A 22,816-nucleotide genomic window follows, 5' to 3' on the forward strand; every position below is an offset into this window, starting at 1 on the left:
ATTAGTTGAATTTTATTTAAAAATTAAAATTATTATTTTATTTACATATACTTTGTAGTTTATCTATACAGTAACGTAAAATTTTAGAAATAAATTAATTAAATTTGAAGAAAAAATTATAATGGAATTATTCAAGTTTTTGTTAAGCAAAGGGGATGACTTTTGGTAGTTGTCTCATATTTACATTTAATACACAAATATATCAAATCCACTTTTTCTTACCAATTTTAATGGTTGTACACGGATTAGACACCTTTTATTACAATATTATTATAGATTCGACATATTTTTCGTTTCTGTATTAATTATAACACAAAATTAATTTTCTTTTAATTTTATATTTGTATTATGAAAATAATTGGAATGAATATTTTATGTAATTGATTCAATTTGAGGTTTCACTTATTGGAAAAATAGAATGATTCTGCGATTAAAACAATAATAATTTTTTTTAAAAAAATTATTAATCTTTGAAAGAAAACTAACCATCATTTTCAAATACATAAAAATTTATTTCAATTATTTTCACATTAGAAGTGTCAGAATAAGAATAGTATAAAGTTAGGAGAAAAATGAAAATCAATTTCGTATAATAGTGAAGGAAAAAAAACCATATTTAACTTTTTTTATTGTTAATAAAAATATTATAAAGAATCATTAAAGTAGGAGTTTCAACCGATGTTAAAACTATGTTATGATTTTTTAAGCTGCTTTTTTCTCCACCCCCCATATGTATATGTATAACCTCCACAATAAATACCAAAATACGTTTTTGTCCTTAAATAAACTGAAATCCTAAACTCCCAAACAATTTTTTCACCTTCTTCCTCCTTTCTATCTTTCTCAGTGCGCAGCCACATGCATCCCAATACCCAAAGGCACTCTGACACCCTTTTGAGTTCATTGAAGGTTTTTTTAGGTGATTCTTTATGCATTTTGGAAGGATTTCATAGTTCCTTTTGTGATTCTGTAGTGAAAAAATTATTTTTTGAGTTGTATTTTACTATTCTCATCCACTGGTTTCTCATTGTCTCTTTCACTTTTGCTTATATATCCCGAAAGTTATTTCCTAATCTGAAATTATTTCTCGAAAATTTGGATAATTTAGAAGTAATTTTTCAAAAAAATATATTATGGATTACATAAATCGAAAACCACTTTAGGATATGATATTAGCTTCTGATTTATGTAATATGAAATATATTTTGTTGAAAATTTCCTTAATTTCTAATTTGAAATATATTTTCATGTAATCTAAAATATACTTTTGTCTTACAAATTGTCTAATCCAAAAAATTCTTTTAAATTCGATTATGAGTTTTAGATGATTCAATCCATAAGGTCCAACACCCTTTCAATTAATTTTGGATTATATAATTTGTAGATTTAGGGATTAGGGATTTAGATTTATATATTACACAATTTGAAATACACACAAATTCACACCTCCATCAAATATTTACCTCATTTATAGAAGGATATTTTTGGAATTATAAAAGTTATGGGGTGATATGAAGGTGCAGAAAGAAACAGCCTGATTTTTAACAGGTCCATCATTTCTATTTATAATACAAAATTATAATTATGGCAATTGCTTCCTGCACCATATCACTGCACCCGATCTCAGCGGAAAAGACGAAACTGTCCTTAAATTTTTTTTCCAAAATATGTGTTCTGGATTTTTTTTTTTCAGAACGAAATTTTATATTATGAATTTTTTTATCCATAATTTTTCATTTTTGTTTCTGGATTTTCATTTCCGAAACACAATAATTTCTTTTCCGGATTTTTTTTCCAGAATGTATTATTTTTCAACTCTGGATTTTTCTGTCCGAAATAGAATTTTAATTTTTGTTTCCGGATTTTTATTTTCGGAACTCAATAATCACTTCCAGATTTATTTTTCCGGTATATATTATTTTCAATTCTGAATTTTTATTTCTGGAATTAAGGGCATTTTTGGAAATTAAAAAATATGTTGGGTGCAGTTAAAAATGATTGGGTGTAGGAAGCATTTGCCTATAATTATTTGTTTAACAATTGACTTACCGAATTATCGGCCCAAATAAATTGAGTCGACAAACCCATAACACACTTGAGGTATGAAACTAACAAGAGCCTTTAAGTTGACTTTTTCAGTGTTAATGAGTAATGATGTTCAAACTTCAAATTTAATGTAAAAGTATTGGGAGCATGACATTTAGGATGGAAATTTCGACTTTGACAAAAAAAATCTTTAATATGAGTACCAGGAATATTTTAGTTTTAAATTGAATATGAAGATGTGAATGGATATGTGCACATGTATACTCTGTAATCTCTTCCATACTATTTTTTTTATACTTTTAAACTACTAAACTACTCTGTAACTTTTTTCTTATCAATAATTAATAAATTAAATTAAACAAATAAACTTGATGAATCTGTTTTAGTCACAAGCATACTTAACCATATTCTCATCATATGTAACTAAGTTGGTCTCTTAAATCATTCGAAAAATTGTGTGCAACAAGGTGTTCTAGTAAGTAAATTAAGTGAAAAAAAACGTAAGAGTTATCATAAACTTCTTATATAGCTGTGCCTATTAAAACAAATACATGTTCTCGTGCAATATCCTCTTTGAAATAACATAAGTTTAATTAATTTTGAATTTTGCTAAGACATGAAAGTATATAAAAATCTACGGTATGAAATGATTGAATCTATAATAATCTTTGTCGTATTCCACAATAAATGCTAAGGTCAGCTTATTTATTTAATTTTCGGTGATATGCAGTTACCAGTTAGCCAGCAATATTCGGTGCCGTTTGGTGAACCTAATTGAATGTGTAAATGTTTGGACAAACACAGTTCTTAAAAGAATTTTTTTTAATACTTTTAAAATTAGATTTAAGAGAATTTTCATATATAGAAGAAATTGCAAGTGCAAACCCTACTACGTGCATGGATATTCTGAAAATATATATGAAATGACACAAGCTGCTTTTTCGGCATGTATGAAAACAAAGAGCTATATTTTGACTTAATTTGAAAGTGCCGCTGGATATGTTTAATTATTGTTTAAAAAGAAAAAAAAAACATCACAATGGTCAAACAAACAAAAATAAACTTAATTTTTAATTTATATTTAAGAAAATATTTTTTGTACGGTTTCTTTTAAAGGAAAAGAAAAACAATGTAGGAAAAATATTATTACTACTTTTATTATAATAAAAAGTAATGCGCCTAGTGTAATATAAAACATAATTGAAAACCATCTTCACAATACAAATATACAAAGTATTTGAACAGGCTTTAAACGTATTCAATAAACTATCTAATTATGTAAAAAAGGGAATGCTGCACCATTTAAATGGATTATTTTTTGTCATTAACATTAAATGTTTGGAATATGATACTTGTTTACATAATAATAATTTGTTGGGTCTTGTGTCATTCTCTATGCCTTTTGTTCTTATCAAAGTAAAACTTACTCAATTTTAATGGTAACTTACAACAATCTAAGGTCACTCTGGCACGCTTTATCGCTTGCTTTTCGTCCTCACCTTCGTTCTGTGTACTATATATATGGTTTCATTTCCCCATTGAAGTTGTCAAATTTCATAAAAAATATACTATGGAACACCAAAAGGAGGAGCTAGCAGAACCAGTTAGTCCTGTGGGACAATACTTCAACAGCTCTGTGCTATGCATATACATTATTGGAGTTTTAGAATTCGATGTTCCAATAGATGACTTGCAAACATATGCTCTTCTCCGAGATGTTTTCCTTCCCATCAATCCACGCTTCTCCTCCATCATGGTTCTCTCTTTTGCTTCCTTATTATACTGTTTCACTTATTTTCATATGCGTGTGATGTTTAAGAACATTAGAATATATATACAGTTTTGTATATTATCATTTTGCTTTCTATATCATGTGGCATATTTGGCTAGTTAATGTCATGATCTCGTTATTAAGTGCATATCATCAAGTCTGAAATTTGCATTGATCATATGGTTTATCTTGACTCTCATTAATTGTTCAAATATGCCATGAAACCAGGTCCAAGATAAAGAGGGAGAAAAACAATGGAAGCAAGTTGATGTGAACTTGAAAGACCACGTTAACATCCCCATATTCCCCGAAGGCAAAACAGTGGAAGTGCATGACAAATATTTCCATGACTATTTATCGAGCATATCAATGGAGCAATTACCACAAAGCAGACCTTTATGGGAAATTCACATGATCAACTACCCTACAAGTGCTGCATGTAGCACTATAATATTTAAGCTTCACCATGCACTTGGTGATGGCTATTCTCTCATGGGTGCACTTCTTTCTTGTCTACACCGAGCTGATAACCCTCTTCTTCCATTGTCCTTTCCTTCTCTCAAACAATCTAATCCAGAACCTTCCACGAAAAGTTTGTCCAGAAAATTCTCTTGGATGTTGTCCTCTGCGTTCAATACTGTCTCAGATTTTGGATGGAGTGTATTGAAGAGTAGCATCATCAGTGATGATAAAACACCAATAAGGTTTGGAGATGACGGAGCCGATTTTCAACCAATTTCCATATCAAGCATGACATTCTCCATTGACCATATCAAGGACATCAAATCCAGACTTGGAGTGGTATGAAAACAATTTCTGGTTGTTGAATTTTATCTTTGACTTTAGCCATTCATGTCGTCTTTATCAGATCGCCTACTTGTCAGAGTAGACAGATATATCCAATGTTACGCAATATTCAACTTGTGGCGGTAGAACTTTTGGATCTTATAATTTGTCTTTTGCCATGTGTGTGTCAATCAAAATGTTACACCTTTATACAACTAAATTTACTTCTTAGTTTTGCTATTTTAAAAATATGATCAGCTCGTAGCTTTTGACTTCTGTTCTTTTTCCCTAAAAGTTTACATTCTATAATGTTTCCATCAATGCAATGAAACAACTTTACCATGTAACCACTATGGATTTGGTCCATCATTATCTTCAAATCATTGACATTGTATCATTATTTGCTTTTTTTAAGAAAATTGCATTACCATGATTCTATCTAATTGCAGACTATAAACGATGTTATCACTGGAATTGTCTTCTATGGGACTCGATTATATATGCAAGATATGGATTCCAAATCAAAGAGCTCACACTCCACGGCATTGGTATTACTGAATACGAGAAACATTGAAGGTTATCAGTCTATCAATGATATGCTCAATACTAAAGCCAAGGGTCCATGGGGGAACAAAATTACCTTCTTGCATGTTCCAATACCAAAATTAAACGAGACCAGAATTTCTACCCCTCTTGAATTCATTCGGGATTCACATAATATTATAAAGAGGAAGAAACAATCTTTTGGTGTTGTTCTCACCGGGACACTTTTGGACATGGAGGGCAAATTGAGAGGACAAGAGGTAGGTAGAATATTGGTTACTGATAACTTGAATTTGATCATGATGTTGTTAATTACATTTTTCCTACCAATAATTTGTGACTGCTTCTTATGTAACGAATATAAGCACTTCAACAAGAATGCTACAATTGTTAAGTTAGTTCCTGTTGTTGCAGGCAGTAGCCAAACGCATTCGTGGCACATTGACAAAATCAAGTGCAGTGATTTCAAACTTGGTTGGACCAGTACAGCAGATGGCTTTAGTTAACCATCCTGTGAAAGGCTTGTACTTCACATTGGCTGGTGGACCTGAGGTATCCTCAATCTCTTTCATTTTTCAACTAATAATCGAATCAGTATGTGAGAATCTATAGCAAAACTAAATTTTCTAATGTTTTCTCATTAATTTTTCGCTTAAGAAGGAAAGTTGTTATCACTTTGTTCCTTCACTTGATTCCAGTGATACAAAAGCACTGTTTAAACACCATTTAATGGTATTGCAGAGTCTAGTCATTTCAATCATGAGCTATATGGGAGTGATAAGAGTAACCCTCAAAACGGAAAAAGATTTCATAGACGAACAGAAATTAATGGCATGCATACAAAGTGCATTTGAGATGATTCTCCGAGCAGCTATGGAAATTCCAATCGAAACCAAACGTTAGTGTGCTCCCTCACCAACGCTGAAGGTCAAAATTCTATTAATTGGTTTGGATCGTTGTAAACAACTTGGAACTACTTGATACGAAATCAGAGAGAAAGAAATTTACATATTATTTCTCAGGAACTTTCAATTGCTTTTCTAGAATATTTGTCAGTGTGTATGTTATGGAAATTAATCCACGAAGCCCACATTTGAATCTGTATATTTTCTTGTTGTATCTGTCAGCAGTGATTGTTAAAACTACCATTCCATGGTAGTTTAGCTGAACAAAAAAAAAATCTCACCTACGTAATCGTAAACTCTTCTTATAATTTTTTTTATATAATTAATATGTAATCACTATTATCATCGTCTACAACATGAATTAATTACAAAGCTTTTGACTGTTTTTTACATGTCTATACATGGATAGAAATATAAATTGTCATACATCTTCCATAACTTTTTTTTTATGCTTTAGATAAAACTTTTTCTGAAAAATATTCATTTATCATATATATAAAAGAAATTAAATTATACTATATATAACGTTCATAGTTCATTGAATCTTGATCAATAGTATAGAATGTTAGCATTTATTTTTCTATAAAATTGTATATTCAATTTCAAATATTTAATTCTCTATTGATAAATATGAAAATAGATGTAATGTATATATTAGTGTGAGAAATATTGTGATAGGTTGCATGGATAACAAGTCACAATTATAATCAATTCTTCAATTCTCCTGTGAAATAATATATGTTGATACATATGTGTATTTGATGTTGATACATATGTGTATTTGATGTTGATACATCCATTATAACTATACTATAAAGCAATAAAAATCATAATTAAATATGATTTTTTAAAATAATTATAGTAAAATTAATAATTTCATAAATCTTAAAATTTATACTTTATAACGCATCAAATCCTTCCGGATATTTTATTATTTTAAATGAATTTGAGAGTTAATTTTAAGAGAGAGAAAAACTTGATCCAATAATTGTGTTCCTCTAAGGACTAAATCCTCGTAAGATGGTGTGTTTCGCCACCAACTTTGACTGTCATCGGAACAGCTGTTTCATTATTCATTACAGCGACAAATATCACGAAAATAATTTTTTTTAAGAAATTAGAAACAAAAAGTCATTGGTATTGGATTGGGGTCTTCTTCCACATTCTAAAGAAAAGGAAAATAAGAGTAATTCATAGGAAAAAAAATTCCCTTAATTTATCAAGATATTTATTTATTTTTGTATAAAACTCTTACAAGATGTCAAGTATTAAAATATTACTTTGGACTCCCACTACTTTTTAAAGCTAAAAAGTATATCTTTTCATTCTATAAGATGTTTTTATCTTTTTTATTTCTAGTTAAAGGCGAGATGTTAGATTCTCATAGACCACCATTCCAATTATGAGAGACAAGAAAGGTACTGTAAATTATTCATTGTGATGGCCCCAAGTTTGGATGAAATCCAGATTTATAAGTGCTACATTGATTTATGGTGATAATAGAAAATTGGGAGAAACCTCACTCCTGTTGTGTCTCTGCAGACTAATATTGAGTTTTGGTGGAAAACTTGTAAAGCATATAGTGCTTGTAAGGCTTTTCTGGGGTGACAATTGTTGAAGGGAAATTAGGACGATTCACTGAATCAGGGAAGGCTTGAGTCTCCAAACATAGTCCTGCATGAGCATTGTATACATACCCACCTTTCCCCTTCACATGCTTGACATAGTTACCAGTGTAAAACTGCAGACCGGGAGCATTCGTGTACAGCTCCATCACTCTTCCAGATTTCTTATCCTGCACTATAGCCGCTAGCTTCCTCTTTTTCCCCTTCTCAACATCCAGCACATAGTTGATGTCATAACCTTTGGTTTCAGCCAGCTGATTGATCCTGCTTCCAATAGTGTGTGGCTTAAGGAAATCATAAGCTGTTCCTTTTACATAACCAAATTTTCCAGTAGGAATGAGTTTGCTGTCAACAACTGTGATTTTGGAACCGAAGATCTGTACAACCTCATTCAGAATGTTGCCACTGTTTTGGCCTCCTAGGTTCCAGTAAGCATGGTTTGCCAAGTTCACTGGAGTTGGCTTGTTCAGAGCTTTTCCTTTCATAAGTATAACCAATTGGTTTTTCCCAGTTAAAATGTAGCTCACAGTCACAATCAAATCACCAGGGAATCCTGAAACACAAATATCAGTACTCCCATCTCTTTGTCAGAAATTATTTAGCTATCAAAGTGTACCGATTTGACTCAATCACCAAAAATAAGCTCATTCAAGTTGTTGATGAGAAATTCAACTGCTGTTATTCCAACAAAGCAATGATCTATTGTACGTGTACAAGTAATTTCAATCGTAAATTTTCTCATCAACCAAGAATAAATGGTTCACTTTACTGATCTTTTATTTTAATCATTTAGAAGCAATGAAAATAATGGTAGCTATGAAGTACCTTCTTCACCATCAACGCTGTGGTAACTGAAAGTAATACTAGGACTCGGACCTTCCTTTTGATACCTCTCCACTTTCCAAAGAACATCACTAAATCCTCTGGATCCACCTGATACATAGGACAGGCAAAGCACTCTGAGGTGTAGTGCTGAATGGAGTATACAACAACTATGGTATAAATTCTTTGCTAAGGTCTTTTTTCACTTATGTTAAACATACCATGAAGTGTATTGTTTCCTTCATTAGCAACCAATTTGTAATGTGTTCCATTTAGAGTAAACTGAGCTCCTCCAATTCTGTTAGCAACCCGGCCAACAGTAGCACCAAAATATGTTGAATCACTCTGCAAACAGTTTGGCATGCAATAACTTGGTCACAATTTATCCACTATATATGAGAGATCTTAGGAGGAAACAAAAAGAACAAACTTTGTTCTATATCAATCATGTGTTTGGTAGGGTTAAGAGGAAAGCAAAATGAAAATTGAATTGAAAAGAAAGTACAAATGTTTGTAGTTCTTCACAACTCTAACTTCAACCAAGTAACTTCTATAGATTTAGTACCCTGAGCCTCAAATGGCGTGAGATGTTTAAGGCCACACGTGCATCACGTGACTTGTGGCCATGTTTTTCCCAACTCTATAGATAAGGGCCACTTCACCCACTACCCGTGTAGTGCGTCCTTTTTCTACGTTATCAGAAGAATAATTACTTTTGGAAACTTCCAACGTGCTTCACTGCCTTTCTATTTACCCTTTGATGATTTTCTATGAAATTGTTTGTAACCAATACTAATATGTATTCAAATATATTCTCCGTCTTAAATTATTATAATTTTACTCAATAATAATATTAAACATAACTGCAATCATTATATTATTTAACCAAAAGAACAAGGTAGTATTATTTTAGTTATGTTTGGCCATTAGTGCAACCAATGATTATACGTGAACATCATTGCAACACAATATTTCAGGGGATCGCACAAGGCCTTCATCATTTCGTGAGTTCCAACCTACACCTCTTCAATGCAACACTCAACACACCTTTCTAAACTTGTCATTACTTGTATGCTACTTTTCTTCAGCACATGCAGGAGAAGCTTCACTTCTAGAATTTTAATTTTTAATATTAAAATTTTATCTACAATCTTAAAACAACAAATAATTTAAAAGGAATAAAAAATTAAATAATATAAGCTAAAACTTTTTAGGTGCAGCGGATCAAGGTAAATATTATGTATATATAGATATATATAAGTATGTATGTAGAAATGTCAAAGTAGAAACAAGTAGAAAAGGGTCATTGAAAATTATAAAACGCAACCCTTTTCTTTATTCAAGAATTGACTTACACGTGGACCCTTAATTCAATGAGCTGACACACACTTCAAAGCTATCTTGATATTAGAAATTTCTTAATAGGTCTTCAAACCAAAATAATAATATTATTCTTTAAATTATTTAAAAAAGAAAAATATTTTCTGATAGTTTTAAATTATCTTAATTTAATATCAGGAATTTTTTATTAAAGTGGTCCAATAAAAAAAATTAATTGTTGCTTTAAATATTTTAAAATAGTTCAATATATTACTAAAAAGTTAAACCTAAAAATAACAGGTTAATATTTGGTGAATAATGGAGTGGAGACAGCGACAGAGTATACTCCAAATCTTAGCCAGCCAAGCATTTTTGTGAAACCTAAATATTCATAGCTATCACATGTTTTGAATAAATCCAAGTTGTTGAACACGAGAATATTGTAGCTTTGCAGAAGAAAAGAAACCACATGAGGTAAGAAAGTCTGAAATCACAATAATCAACAAACACAGCAGAGAGGAGACTCACAGTGTAATCCTTAACAGAATCGTATCCAAGAACAACATCACCCAACTTTCCTGAACACAGAGACAGACAAATAAGGAAATTGAAGAAGGAAAAACCATGATTTGAAGTTTTGAGCAGTGAATTATACCATTCCTATCAGGAAGCAGGAGGGACACAATTGATGCACCCCAGTTGGTGACCTTCAAAGAAAGTTCACCTTTCTTGAGCTGAAAGATTCTTATGTTTTCCTTCTCAACAACAGAGCAATTGGCAAAGCCAGAAGCTGCTAAGATGAGACACAGCAGCAAGACAAAGATCTTGGTCATTTTTCTTGCACAGGAATTTGGTATGAAGCAAGGATGAGAAGAAGAGATTATAATGTGTTAAGAAGAAGAGAAAGGAAGAACGAAGGAGTGAATAGGAGAAATGAAAGACAGTGGGTGAGAGTGTCACAAACCACTTTACTGTTTTCAGCTTAAGAGCAGAGTTTATGTGATACTCTGACTAGGCTTGTTGTTGGGCCCAGTGGACCCGTAGCTATTAATTTCTCCTCGCCCCAAGTCAATGAATTTATATCTTTCTCTTTTAAGGTTATCTTTTCAACATCTAAACATTATTTAATTAAACTTTGGATTAAATTAAAATTATATTATCTTAAATATAAAATCATAAAAATGGAAAACCCAAAATAAAGAATTACAAATTAAAATAGGATTTCAATTTAATCCTTTTTACATGATAACACAATTTAAAAGAATACAATGATATCCTACACTATCACAAGAAAAAATAAATTCATAGAAGATGTCTAGAAAAAAAATTCATAATCAGAGTACATAGAGTTAAAACTCAACATTTTTCCAAAAAAAAAAACTAGTTAACAGATGAATTTATATTTACATTTTGTCGCAAAAAGAATAAAATAAATTAAAAACAATACTTCAAAAATTATTTTAACCCGTATACAAAACTTATATTTATAGATTTGGGGTTTTGTTAAGTTTAACTTTGAATGCAAACAAAACTTGAATCAAATGAACTTTAATGTTGTATATAATTAAATTAAATATATTTTATAAATATTATTCTGTTTTTATAGGTAGGAATGGAACATATATTAAAAATATTAGAACAACGTGTCTTGCTTAATTAATCGAGTTAGATTCCTTGTTTTTATCAAGGTTTGAAAACTTTTGGTTTTTACTTCAATAATTAATTGTCTATAAAGCTAAATAAGAATGTTTTTTGGGTCCATGCTAAATTTGAACAGGCCTAAAACTTTTGACCAAGGAAGAAAAGAGAAGAAAAAGAAAGGGCTAAAACCTGCTTCCAAATTTAGAATATGATTGTTTCTGGACTGTTTCTTCCTGCACCTCCATACCTTCTTCTCTCACCTCCATAAATTTTTGAATTTTTAAAAATACCTCTTTATAATATTCTAAATTACATAATTTAGAAATTATTTTTCAAATTTATAATTAGCTTCTGGATTATATAATCTGAAAGTTTTTTTTCATATGCATGATTACTTTCTGAATTACATAATCCAGAAGTTTTATTTAGCTTTCAGATTATGGAATCTGGAAGTCTTTTTTCAAATGAGTTTCTGGATTACATAATCCAGAAACTACTCTATGGGAGTGACACAAGAAGTATAAAAATGTATTTTCATGTTTTGTTTGGAGGTGGCAGAAGAAGATATGGAGGTGCAGGAAGAAAGAGTCTTGTTTCTGGTATGAAACCTTTGAGCTGCTACGCCCACTGTTTTAAAAAATGTATCAGAATTTCCGAATGACTATTTTTCCCTGCACCCACATAATTTCTTGGCGCACCCCCATAATTTTCAAAATAACCATTTTACCTTTTTTTTTCAGAATGTGTTATTGTGAATGAGTTTTCCAGAATAAATTTTCTGGAATAATATTTTTCCACAACCATTTTTTATCTTCTTCTCCTCTGTAGTGTTTTTCCTTTTTTGCAATGGTGATGGTGCAGCAACGGCGGCATCCGTGGAGTGCAGGTTGAAAAAGGGTGTTACAGGAAGCAAAATCCTTTATAAGTTAGACTTCGGTCCAAATGTCAAATATTGGGCTACACACAAACATCTACATGTTGATGTAGGGCTGCTTCTTCCTGCACCTCCATACCTTCTTCTCTCACCTCCATATATTTTCGTAATTCCAAAAATGCCCCTCTGTAATATTCCGGATTACATAATCCGAAAATCATTTTTCAAATTTGTAATTAGCTTCCGGATTATATAATCCGGAAGTCTTTTTTCATATGCATGATTACTTTTCGGATTACATAATCTGGAAGTCTTTTTTAACTTCCGGATTATGTAATCCGGAAGTCTTTTTTCAAATGCGTTTTCAGATTACATAATCCGGAAGTTATTCTATGGGGGTGGCACAAGAAGGATAAAATTGTATTTTCATGTTGGGTATGGAGGTACCAGAAGAAGATATGAAGGTGCAGGAAGAAACAGTCTTGATGTAGATATCAAAATCTATATATATTTACACAGTTACAAAAACCTATTCACACACTATTGCGAATTTAAAGATAAGCAATAATGGTAGCATATAATAGGTGTGATTTAACATCCAAATTAACATAAGGGCATTTCAATATAAGATTGAGAAAATAGCATTACAAAGTATAGTTTCTTGTTGTTGTGCCCATCTTATTCACAGATAAACACCATAAAACATGATATCAAATGGCCACAGAATTTTTACTTAGACACAAAAGGCAAGAAGCGAAGTTCCAGCAGTAAAATTTCCAAGATTCAATCCAATGCCTACCTTGTATCCATTTCCAACATATATGCACCCATCACTCACAGACATGCCACCATACACTGTTGATCCAGTCTCATATGACCATACAATATTGCCACTCTCAGCGTTCATTGCATAAATAGCTCCTTTTGAATCTACGGATCCTGCAAACACAATGCCATTAGCTACAGTAACAGGACCATAAGCATTCGCATTACTAGGGTTTTCTGTGGACCACAAGATCTTCCCACTCTTTCCCTCCATTGCAACCCACCCTCCTGTTCTCGTAGTCTTGTTCGATGGTCTAAGAGTGAAGTTCTTGCCATCCGAATTAACAATGTTAGTATATACTCTTTCTTCATCAGTGGCTGCTCCCCATGTTCCACCTCCTGCAACTCCTCCGGGTCCAGCTTCCTACACAGATCAATGTTTTCAATGTTATAATCATGCATAAATAAATACTAAGGTTTTGAATATTCTTAATGGTTTAAGATCCTAACCGTAGACCAAATCAGCTTGCCGTCATGACGGTGCAAAGCCCAAGTAAAACCACTCTTTTGAACAGCAACAACAACATCTTGTTTTGTTTTGTTGACATGAATTGTGAGCATCATTGGTGCCTCTCCAAAATCAGCATCTGGGTTAGGACCAGGTGGACAATTAGGTGTTGACAAATTGCGGCATGAAAGGAGCCACACATCATACCCTCCCAATTGGTGGTACCATTTGATTTTTCCATCATCCAAGTCAAGTGCAAGGAAGGAATCAGAGTGATTGTCTGGCTCAACACACTGATCAGGATGAGTGGGTTGTGTTGCATTGTTTTCTCTTTCTTGACATTCAAGTATGTTCAAAGGGGCAGAATACAAGTTTCCAGTGGCAATATATATATGGTTCCTTGATGCATCAATGGAAGGGCTACTTCCCCATATAGCTGCTCCAGCATATTCTCCTTTTTTTCCATTATTATCAGGTAGCATGAAGGTTTGCCACAAAATCACACCAGATTTAATATCTAGCTTTGAGAAGCTTCCTCGAAAGGTGCAACATTCTTCAGATGTGATAATTTCTTCTAGTGAAGATGTCCCGACATAGTAAGCCCTGTATAGATGAACAACTTCACTGCAATCACTACTTGTACATTGAATTTTTTTAAGGTGGTTTTATGTGTCTGTTTGTCATCATTTTCTTTATATAAATGACACTTCAAAGTTACTTGTCTGTATCCTTTCATTATTCCTGGAAGTAAATCTAGCTCTTTTCCAACAAAATTCATATATAGGATAGGCATTTTTTTTCCATTCAGGATTACCCTAAATATCTTATTAAGAATTATGAAATGAAGTATAATAATAATTATTGATTGAAAACAATATAACAATTGAAATTATAATTAATTTTAATTCAGTCTTCACGTATATATCTTTAATTTATCATGACTTTTATTTATTGACTGAGTATTTTTTTTCTATTAAATTTTTATACTCGCCTTTCATATATAAATGCAAAACATTTTTACTAGTATTGTTTCATGTAGAGTATTTTTGCTTGGATTAAGATGCCATCTTCTTTCTCTAATCTACTAAATATTTTAAAAATCTTGATGTACAATTATAATCATGTACATCACACTTTTAATTATTGCATATTATTTTTAATTTTAAAATCTAAAATATATACTTAAATAAGTATTTAATATTATAAAATGTTTTGATAAATAAAGGTATCGTGGTGTAGTTGGTTATCACGTCAGTCTAACACACTGAAGGTCTCCGGTTCGAGTCCGGGCGACACCAATTTTGTTTTCTTTTAGACATATAAAAAATAATAATTGAAAATGAGATTTTTTTTAAAAATGTTTTGATAAGTAATTCAAGCAAAATTTTAAAATTATAAAAAAAAATTGTGTATGTCAAACAAAAATTTAAATTACTTCCAAATTAAAATTTTTAAAATAGAGATCCAGAATTTCATGTGACATATGGAATAGTAAACCAAAATTGGAAATATTCGCTTTATGAATTGGATTTATTCAGAGAAAAGCTATAAGTTAATTGATTCAATCTCAGAAATGTTATTATTTTAGAAATCACTCAATCAATTTGAAATTTAAATGAAGATTCTATTCTAACATATATTAAATAGTTTAATAATTCACTCTAAAACATATTAAATAGTTTAATAATTAGTTGCAACAATATTTAATATCTCTATATATATAAGAAAAACATTTTTTCCTCACGTGAAAAGGACTTTAATCTACTTACTTTTCACTTACAAATTAAGCCTGGTTTAATATGCAAAGTTAAACTCTAAAACGGTAAAACCTTGCTTAATATGATTACAATGGTTGTAAAATGTCAACCTATGAAATAAGATAGTGGACTTTGATATATTTTTTGGAAAGACAATAATAGACTCAAATTATATCAAGGTCGACGACTTGTAAATACTTTACATATAAATCAATTTAATAATACTACAGTTACTATTACTATTATTGTTATAATAATAATAGTTATATTATAAATTATTTTATTATTATTATTTTATTATAGATTGATAAACTAAATCTTAAATATTCCTCAAATTTCCTTAAAGTCAACATTTCTAACTAAATAGGTTTTGAAAATGAGTTGACTTCACTTATTCATATAATATGATTGATATATGCTGAAGTCATACAAGCTTTGAGCAGGTCTATGTATTATTTTTATATGCTAAGATGAAAAGGCTAAGGCTGAAAAGAAGAGAATTGTTATGGTATTCACATAAATTTAACGGTTTTGGTATTTTAGGTAAATGTAGAAATGAAGATAAAAGAAATTTGGAGATCCACGTCGACTAGAGATTAAGACATTTCATTGTATATAAGTGGATGCAATGGGGTTGAGTTAGGCTTAAAAGTCCATTTTGTAATATGTAATATGGTATCAGAGCCATTTCGAAGCCATTTTGAGTCTATCCTAGCGAGTGTTTGTTAGACTTATCAGACCACCCGCTATCGGACCGTTATAGGACGGTGCAAACCTCAACCCATGAACCCAATTTTATGGGGTTGAGTTAGGCTTAAAGTTCAGTTTGTAATAAGTTAATTTGTGAAACAAAACCACTTGAATTAGGTTATAGAATTTGGGTGAAAAGAAAGAACTGACCCTTTGTAGTAGGTTCCAGACATGGTGATAATACTTGAGTTATGGCTGTCCAAACGTGTCTTCCAAACTAATTCTCCTGTTGATCTTTTCACAGCAATAACAACTGCAGGACCATATATTCCAACCACCAGAAGATCATCTTCTGCTATAGTTGGTGTTGCTCTTGCCACTGTCCAGTTAACACCTGCCACAAACCCTGTTGCACTTAGCTTCGTTAGATTCTGCAAGTTCTGCCTCCACACCAGAGATCCATCTTGTGTTCTCACCGCAAAAATGTCTCCATTCCACGATGGAAAGTAGAGTATGCCATCAAAAATAGCTGGAGTTGCAGTTATGTCTTTGCCTGCGTTGAACTTCCACTTCAAACTTAAGTTGGAAACAGTTTCAACGCTGATCTTGTGCTCCATGCTGGCATATCTTCTGTTGAATATATCCCCACCATGGTTTAACCAGTTTTCTGTGTTTTCTGTTGAGCTGAATATGTCCTAAAACCAATCAACAATAGCCTAAGTAGTTAGTGATTAAAATCAATATAGCAGGAAACAAAATTAAAGTTAGTATGGCAGCTCTTACATCAGAACCTTCGGATAATGAACATGTTAGCAGACATATTAGAAGCATGGAAATTATAAAACAGGTGATTTGCTCGAATTGTGCCATGATGTTATGAAGTTGGAGATGCACTGTATAAGTGTGTAATTGTAACCTTCAGGACTTTCCAACAGCATTTGGATATATGAATGTATGAATGAATGTGTAGTTATTATTTTATTATGATATGACAGGGAGAATAATTTAGTTTTGTTTTACCTTGTCAATGGGGCGGCTTTTATTTGAGTTTAAGGAAATGTTTTTAAGTTTAAGAAAATGTTACTTTATAATAAAATACACCTCTCATCTCTAATCAGGGGACATGTTGGTGCTGTAGGAGAGGTTCCTAGGGAGAGCTCCTTGTTGGCACTCATGCTAGACTGTGACAAAGAGGTGCCTATGCAGAAGGAAGTTTTGTAGCAGTTATAACAGCTCACAAAGTGCTACAGCGGTGGGGTAGAATCACGCCATTATATGAAGATGTATCAGTGCTGTGTAGAGGCTTGAGATGGGGAGAAATATGGCAGAGTTTAATTAGGGAAAAGTGCTGTTCTGTTTTTCTCTGCTGCAAAATGAATCTGCAAGGAAATTGTTAATGTTGGTCCTGCTCTAAGGACTTCATGTTTAATCTGCATTGGGAACAACTTTATCTATGTAAAGGTTGAACATCAATGAAATGTTTCCTTAATTTTATTTATTTTTTCTGATAAAAAAAACAACTCTCATCTTTTTATTATGACTCTACATTCCAGCAACCAAACAATAATAATTTTTTCAGTTATAATCTGATATTTGTCAACTGATCAACTCTTTATGTTATAGGAGGCCTTTTGGTGCATATTGCTCTGGTTTATTCACTTATCCTCAATAAAAACCAGGTAAAATATCCTTATAAAAGTGACTAATACAATTCTCCTAATCCCTTTAAGATAAATACTTTGTAGATATTGATTCTTTAAAGTCATTTATTTAAAATAACCATCCATTTAAACACTTTTTTAAAAGACTACATGGATTAGAGAAACAACAAGGTTTGAGTTCTGAAGTAGTATGATAGTTATTATTTTGATATTTTAGACGAGTAATTCTTATATAATCATCTATTTATAATTTTGATTTGTATATGAATTAGAACATTATTGATAGTGTTTCTTATTTATATATAGTTAATATTATTATAAGAAAAAAATTGTTTGAATCGGTAGGATAATTAAGAAAAACAAAATACTTTTTCTATTTAAAATTGCTTCAAATATATTAATTAAGGACCTAAATTCTAAATTAAGATAGAATATTTGTCTGAGTCAATCTAGATATTTATTGGTCTCTGACTCATTCATTGTTTTTTCCGAAAATAAAGGATTAATACGTTATTAGTGCTTAATTTTATATGCATTGCTTTGTCTTTTCACGCTAAAACACAAACTTCTATGAAGTCAGGGCTTACTCTATATGGTGATGTTTGCGGTGAAGTCACCTTAAGATCATGCTATTTTGTATAAAATTCAGAGTTTGTTGAACTAAACAAAGAAAGTTTAAACATCTTTTAAAACTATCATATTCAACTTTTAACCTGTCTGATGGTAATGCAGAATAGTCTATGCAGTTTTGATGTTGAAAAGTGCTGCTCTGGGGGCAGCAGAACTAGTTTGGTGTGAAGGTGTTGAATCTTTAGATTTTACTAGCCAAGGTTTCCAGCAGATAAAAAAGAGGGAGTTTTTGAAGGGGTCCAAACAAGGGAGAAGGTAGCAGAGGTTGCTAGCAGAATGAAGGTAATGTTGTAGGCATTGTAGAAAGGACTTTGGTGCATAGATGGTCTTGAGCTGCAACTTTGTTCTTTCCCTGGGAAGGTTGCAAAGGAAGATCAGGCAGAAGCAATCGTATCTATTTGGAGCAGGAGTATAAGGAAGTCGTAATCTATGCTTATGAGAAGGATTGCAGTAAGAATTTCCTGGGAGAAAACTTGTTTTAGTAATATGGAAAGTGGAAGCTGTTAATCACGGTTTATGCAAGATAAGTTTAATAATGGTGGTGAGCAGAAAGTGGCAGCTGTTACTCACGGTCATAATCTTGATGACTGACTTTTTACTATAAGTGCACCACTTTTGTCAGAAATAATAATTGTTTTTAAGGACGGATCCAAGGAACAATAAATTATCAAGTACAATATTCACTAAATATAACAACATACCAATAAAAAGAGTTTAGAAGCAATTGTTTTAGCACTGATCAATAAGAAAACAAACAAAGAATTAGTTGCTTCAATTGAAAAAATAGGGATTAGGTTTCATCTCTCTCACTCTCACGTATTTATTTTGATTAGCATGTTAATATTGAGTTCTTTGATTGAAATTGATGCCCGTATAAAAATCATCTATATCGATTCCTCGCATATAAAATCCTTAAGAATGTCCCCTAACTATCAATCCCTCGCATAATTATAAGAACAACTTAGAACGAAAAACTTAGACGTTTAATGGCAATTAACATTTCAAGTTTATTCTTAGCACTCAATATGTTAAGTATTATTGTTTAGTTCCGAACCCTAAAAATACCTCTCGGTGAGATTTAAGATTATCAATTTGTCACGGAAAATTAAAAGTAAAACAACAATACCAATAATCAATCAAGAACTGAATATTAATATATAAAATATCATCTCAATACATAAGAGTTTGAGCAGATTACTCCCAATCTCAAAGGGTAGAATTAGCCACGCATACTTCTATCACCTTTCATTCTTCCAATTGGGTTACAATTCACACTCTATGGTGTTTTCCTCTCAATCTGGCACACTAGGGTTGAGCCTCTAACCCTCTATTTATCCTAGTTTTCTAGGGTTAGGTTGCTTCCTGTGTCGCGCTAATGGACTAAATGATAAAACATAAAAAAAGCTCAATCTTTCTTTGCATATTTTTCCATTCTGGGACCTTCCAGCTTTATCTTTTTAGCTCATTATTCTCCTTTATCCCAAATATTCAATCTTCCATAGAAATCTGCAATTAACACCCAATTTGGGAATAAAATGCTTTTATTCAAACAAAACTCATAAAAATGTAAAAAGGTATAAATTCATAAATTATGGATTATTTTATATATAAATTAACAATAAATCCTCATAAATGTCTAGATTTTAATATGAAATATTACTGAAATTAACACTTATATTTTAGAAAAGAGAATCTGAAGTGGTGTTAAAGTAGTAGGGACTAAGGAGGAATCATGATCTATGAGCAGTGTCAATGCTAATCTGCAATTGGTCTCACAACCACAGCAGTTCCAATGAATGATGATGTGATGGAAGTGTTCTTATGCAGATATGCAGTGCTGCATAATTATGTGTGTTTATGCTTTTGGCTGCTGCAAAAGCAACTTTTTTTGGAGCTGGAGTAGAAGGAAGAGGAAAAGCTAATGTGAAGGATTACAGTGATTTTCATGGGAGAAATTTGGTGCAGTGATGATGAATGAGGTAGCTGTTTTTCACGGTCAATGCAAAACCTTGGTATGATTACCTGTAGCCAAATTCTCAGATAAATGCTTAGTCACTTCAGCCGCACCTTCTTTTCTGCCACCCCACCAATTTATGAATGAAGGTGTTGATTTTGATATGGTTGAAGGAGCTAAGACTGCTAATAATCCAGCTAAGGGTGCTTTGAGTAAAGTAATATAACACACTGATGAGAACAAAGAAATCCGCCAATGCTGCTTTCAAAAAATTCACCACCATTCATTTGGCAAAAAAAACAAAGTATCATCTTAATATTGAAGCATATTTACTATAACCTTCTTACGTCCAATCTTCAAACTATCAATCATACCAAGTTCGTCAGCGTTCTTAGAGACTTCTGCTAGACCTTCCGCCACAATAAGAAACAAGAAAGGAGCGAGATGATCTCCTTGTCTCAATCCCTTCATTGGAGAAAATTTCTTGGTCGGGGCTCCCATTAATAAGAACAGATACCAAAACTTATTCCATACAAGAGTTAATCCAAAGGACCCACTTATCGCAGAATCCAAGTCTTCCAAGCATATAGTAGATAAAATCTCACTTCACTGAATCGTATGTCTTCTCGTAATCAACCTTGAAGAAAACACAACTCTTCTTCATCCTCTTAGCCTCCTCAAGAACTTTATTAGCGACTAGAACACTGTCCATTAAACCCCTTCCTTCAAGAAAAGTCAATTGTCTAGAATAAATGACCTTTCGTAACACCCTTTTCAACCTTATGGAAAGAAGCTTAGATATAATCTTGTACATGCATCCAACCAGAGAGATGCGTCTGAATTCACTAAGCGTTTGGAGATTCTCTGACTTAGGAACCAAGCAAATAAAGGAAGTGTTTGACCCCCTAGGCCAAGAACCAGATAAAGCAAAGTCCTATACCGCCAGAAAAATATCTTGGTTAACCAAATCCCAATTTTGTTTAATGAAATTGAAATTAAAATCATCCGGACCTGGACTCTTCGAACTATCTCAACTCCAAACTGCATTCTTAATTTCCTCTTCAGAAAAAGAGTCAACCAACATCTCGTTATCTGATTCAGATATAGATTTAAAAAATACATTGTCCAACCAAACATGTGGCCCATGAGCTTCATAGAATCTAATCTTGAAAAATTCTTTGACTTTATCCTTGACCACAATCTTTATCCTCACACCAACGATCATTAATGAACATACCATTAAAACTATTTCTTACTCTTCTACACACAACAACTGAATGAAAAAATTTAGTATTTAAATCACTTGAAGTATATGATTGTCGTGGATTCTATCACATTAATTATCACAATTTTTTTTTTCAATATTTTGTGATGTATATTTTGTTGACCTTACAAATATTTATTTCTAATTCACTTTTGTGACAAAGTTTTAAAAATAACATGTTTTTGTTATAAAGTTTGTAACAAATATATCATTTTCAACTTTTTATCACTAAATATATCAATATTTATAAGGAACTAATTATAGTCACAAATAGTAGTAAATAATTGATTTTCTTTAATGTCATTTTTAACACTTTTCATAACTCAGATGTGAAAACTTATAGTAAATTTCTTTCCCATGGAACCATGTAGACCACAAGTGCAAATCCAAGGAAGCTGCCAAACACACATTAATTTTAGTATTGACATTCATCAATTTAGGCATGCATATTGAGTAAATCAATTTTGGGTACTCACATCAATTTTAGCACATATCATCAACTGGCACATTATTGAGTTAGGCATGGATTGACTCAAGATGTTTCACGTTAATTTTAGTATCATGGAAATTGATAATAAATTAATAGCTTTTTTTGTAAGATATCTTATCATTTTTATGAAATGTTAAATATTTGTTATTTTTCCTTAATAAATATTATGAATATGTGTTTTTTTATTATTAAATAATGATTTATATAAAATAATTAACAATAAAAGTAAATTTGGTACTTTCTCAGTTTTAAATAATTAATAACCACGAGTTGCATAAATAAACAAAGATGCATAAATTAGTGTACGTTATATGGGTAGTATTTACCTTTGTTTCAACATAAAAGTATAATAAAATGAGGAAGCAAATGAAAAATTGAAGATCGATTTAGGCTTCGGTTGTATACAAAATTAGAAGAGCTTTTTGTATAATAAGTTGTAATTTTTATGAAAAGAGGTTCATGCGTGAAGTCGTGCTTAATTACAAGTTTGATATGGCCTTGCTTCTATGGCTGACACCGTCACCCACCTTTTAACTAACCATCATACTAAATTGGCTAAATTTATACCTTAGGTTTTTTTATTTTTTTTATCTTTTGGTTTAAATTTAATTTACACTAAAAAAATATATTAAATAACAATTAAATTAGATAAAAATAATTAGTCATTATATTAATTAAAATAATACTATTTTAGAAATTAAAATATTATTTGTATCTAGAGTGTTTCCTATTTTTAATAACTTTTTATAAAATAATATTTAAAT

The 22,816-nt window shown here is 31.5% G+C and overlaps 3 protein-coding genes and 1 non-coding gene across 4 annotated transcripts; 2 read left to right on the forward strand and 2 right to left on the reverse strand.

Annotated features, from left to right (window-relative positions):
- Positions 1 to 3,585: 3,585 nt before the first annotated feature.
- Positions 3,586 to 6,449, forward strand: LOC137827021 (wax ester synthase/diacylglycerol acyltransferase 4). The gene is made up of 5 exons (XM_068633209.2): positions 3,586 to 3,802; positions 4,046 to 4,618; positions 5,053 to 5,406; positions 5,561 to 5,698; positions 5,888 to 6,449. The coding sequence occupies exons 1-5, from the start codon at positions 3,617 to 3,619 to the stop codon at positions 6,047 to 6,049; spliced, it is 1,413 nt and encodes a 470-aa protein (XP_068489310.1). The 5' UTR covers positions 3,586 to 3,616; the 3' UTR covers positions 6,050 to 6,449.
- Positions 6,450 to 7,470: 1,021 nt separating this feature from the next.
- LOC137824393 (uncharacterized) lies at positions 7,471 to 10,784 on the reverse strand. Its single transcript, XM_068630027.2, has 5 exons — positions 10,474 to 10,784; positions 10,347 to 10,396; positions 8,720 to 8,843; positions 8,502 to 8,609; positions 7,471 to 8,229 (listed from the first exon to the last, which is right to left on the reverse strand). Exons 1-5 carry the CDS (start codon positions 10,649 to 10,651, stop codon positions 7,595 to 7,597), a joined length of 1,095 nt encoding a protein of 364 aa, XP_068486128.1. The 5' UTR covers positions 10,652 to 10,784; the 3' UTR covers positions 7,471 to 7,594.
- A 2,144-nt stretch (positions 10,785 to 12,928) lies between these two features.
- Positions 12,929 to 17,025, reverse strand: LOC137824394 (uncharacterized). The gene is made up of 4 exons (XM_068630028.2): positions 16,837 to 17,025; positions 16,264 to 16,748; positions 13,609 to 14,209; positions 12,929 to 13,522 (listed from the first exon to the last, which is right to left on the reverse strand). The coding sequence occupies exons 1-4, from the start codon at positions 16,921 to 16,923 to the stop codon at positions 13,067 to 13,069; spliced, it is 1,629 nt and encodes a 542-aa protein (XP_068486129.1). The 5' UTR covers positions 16,924 to 17,025; the 3' UTR covers positions 12,929 to 13,066.
- TRNAV-AAC (transfer RNA valine (anticodon AAC)) lies at positions 14,831 to 14,904 on the forward strand. The gene has a single exon. It is a non-coding gene; the product is annotated as a tRNA-Val (tRNA).
- Positions 17,026 to 22,816: the final 5,791 nt, after the last annotated feature.

Source organism: Phaseolus vulgaris, chromosome 8, assembly GCF_051622355.1.
Source record: "Phaseolus vulgaris cultivar YP4 chromosome 8, ASM5162235v1, whole genome shotgun sequence".
NCBI classification, from domain to species: Eukaryota; Viridiplantae; Streptophyta; class Magnoliopsida; order Fabales; family Fabaceae; genus Phaseolus; species Phaseolus vulgaris.